Consider the following 1,480-nt stretch of genomic DNA (forward strand, 5'->3'; position numbering starts at 1 on the left):
ATGGCCAAGGTAACAGAGGCTGAAACCCGACCACCACTAAACAAGACACACAAGTTGAAAGGCTTTGACTTCATGGCCAAGAAATATCTAAAGACAGATTTTTCAAAAGTTTTATGGACTGAAGAGATGAGAGTGACTCTTGACGGACCAGAGGGATGGGCCCTTGGCTGCATCAGCAATAGGCAGAGAGCTCCCCTCCAACTCAGACACCAGCAAGGTGGAGGTGGGGTACTGGTAAGAGCTGGAATTATTCAAAGATGAGCTTGTACACGGGTGGAGCGGGCTGGATTGGGGTACCTCCTGCTTATTCCGCGGCGCCTGTTTGCCGGGCGGGGTCGGGGATGTGGCTGTGGACCTGCCCGCTGTTTTTTCACGGTGCGATGGTTTTCCCGGGGTGGCCTGGCTTGTGGGGCGTTTTTGTCTGGTTCGCCTGCTCTTCCCTGAGGTGGCCATTTGGGGGGGCGGCTTGTGGTTTTTCCCTTGGACTGACCTGGGCCGTGGACACTTCTGCGTGCTCGGGGGGGATTTGGCAGTCTCTGGGGGGCGCTGCCCATGCTACTGGTGGCCTGCATGCCGCCATGGTAGGTTGGGGTTGCTGCACCATGGTGGCTACAGGGGGGCCGGGCTCTCTAATGGGGTGGGGCTTGGTCTTGCTCGTGGGGGCCGTGGGCCTGAATGACTGGCGGGGGGTGGGGAGTGTGCGTCTGCTGGGGGTGTGGTACTCTGCCGGGCGCTTGGGCGTTTGTTGCCGCCGGTCTTTGTGTGTTACTGGGCTGTTGTCCCCCGGGTCTGTCTGCAGACTTGTCATGGGTGGTGCTCCAGTGCGTGAGTGGTGCGCCGTCAGTTCTGGGGGCGGGGGGTGGTCTGGCTTCCAGTGGCTGGGGGGGGTCCGGCGGCTGGTCTGCTGCTGGTCTCGCCTTCTTCTGGTGCTCGGCCTGCCTGCGGCTGAGCGCACGGCACTCTCTCTCCGGGGATTTGCTGCCTTGTGGGTGTCGGCTGGCCTGGTGTGGTGGGTTGCCTTGCTGCTCGTCCGTTTGCCCGCCCGCTTGCTCATTTGCTGGCTTTCCTCCTCGCCTGCTCCTCTGTCTGCCTTGTTGGTAACGTCCTGCCATTGGGATGGTGGGGGTCTGGGGCTTCTTGCTCCCTAGTGGTCCGCGTTCTCCACGGCTCGGGATCTGGGTTGTGGGTGTGCGACTCCAGGGTCCCCTACTTCTCTGCACCCCGGGTCCCCTGCGTGGGGTATCTTGCGACGAGGCTTCCGGATGTCAGGCGGTTGACCACGGTGGGTGTGTGCGTGTGTCTGTGCAATTGGTTTATTTATTTATTTATTTATTTATTTAATTCCTTTTAAATGGGGATACACAGGGGTGTCCTTCATGGGGGCAGGCTCTGGGTGTTACAGCTCTACCACCCGGACCTCTGTCGGGTGGGGGGGAAGCGATGCTTCCTTCGTACCCGGGTGGGGCGGTCCTGTGTCGGT

General features: G+C 60.2%; 1 protein-coding gene across 1 annotated transcript; it reads right to left on the reverse strand.

Moving 5' to 3' along the window:
• Positions 1-370: 370 nt before the first annotated feature.
• Positions 371-1,054, reverse strand: LOC129185304 (uncharacterized). The gene has a single exon (XM_054782136.1). It carries the CDS (start codon positions 1,052-1,054, stop codon positions 371-373), a length of 684 nt encoding a protein of 227 aa, XP_054638111.1.
• Between the last annotated feature and the right edge of the window lie 426 nt (positions 1,055-1,480).

The sequence above is a fragment of the Dunckerocampus dactyliophorus genome, chromosome 7 (genome assembly GCF_027744805.1).
Source record: "Dunckerocampus dactyliophorus isolate RoL2022-P2 chromosome 7, RoL_Ddac_1.1, whole genome shotgun sequence".
NCBI classification, from domain to species: Eukaryota; Metazoa; Chordata; class Actinopteri; order Syngnathiformes; family Syngnathidae; genus Dunckerocampus; species Dunckerocampus dactyliophorus.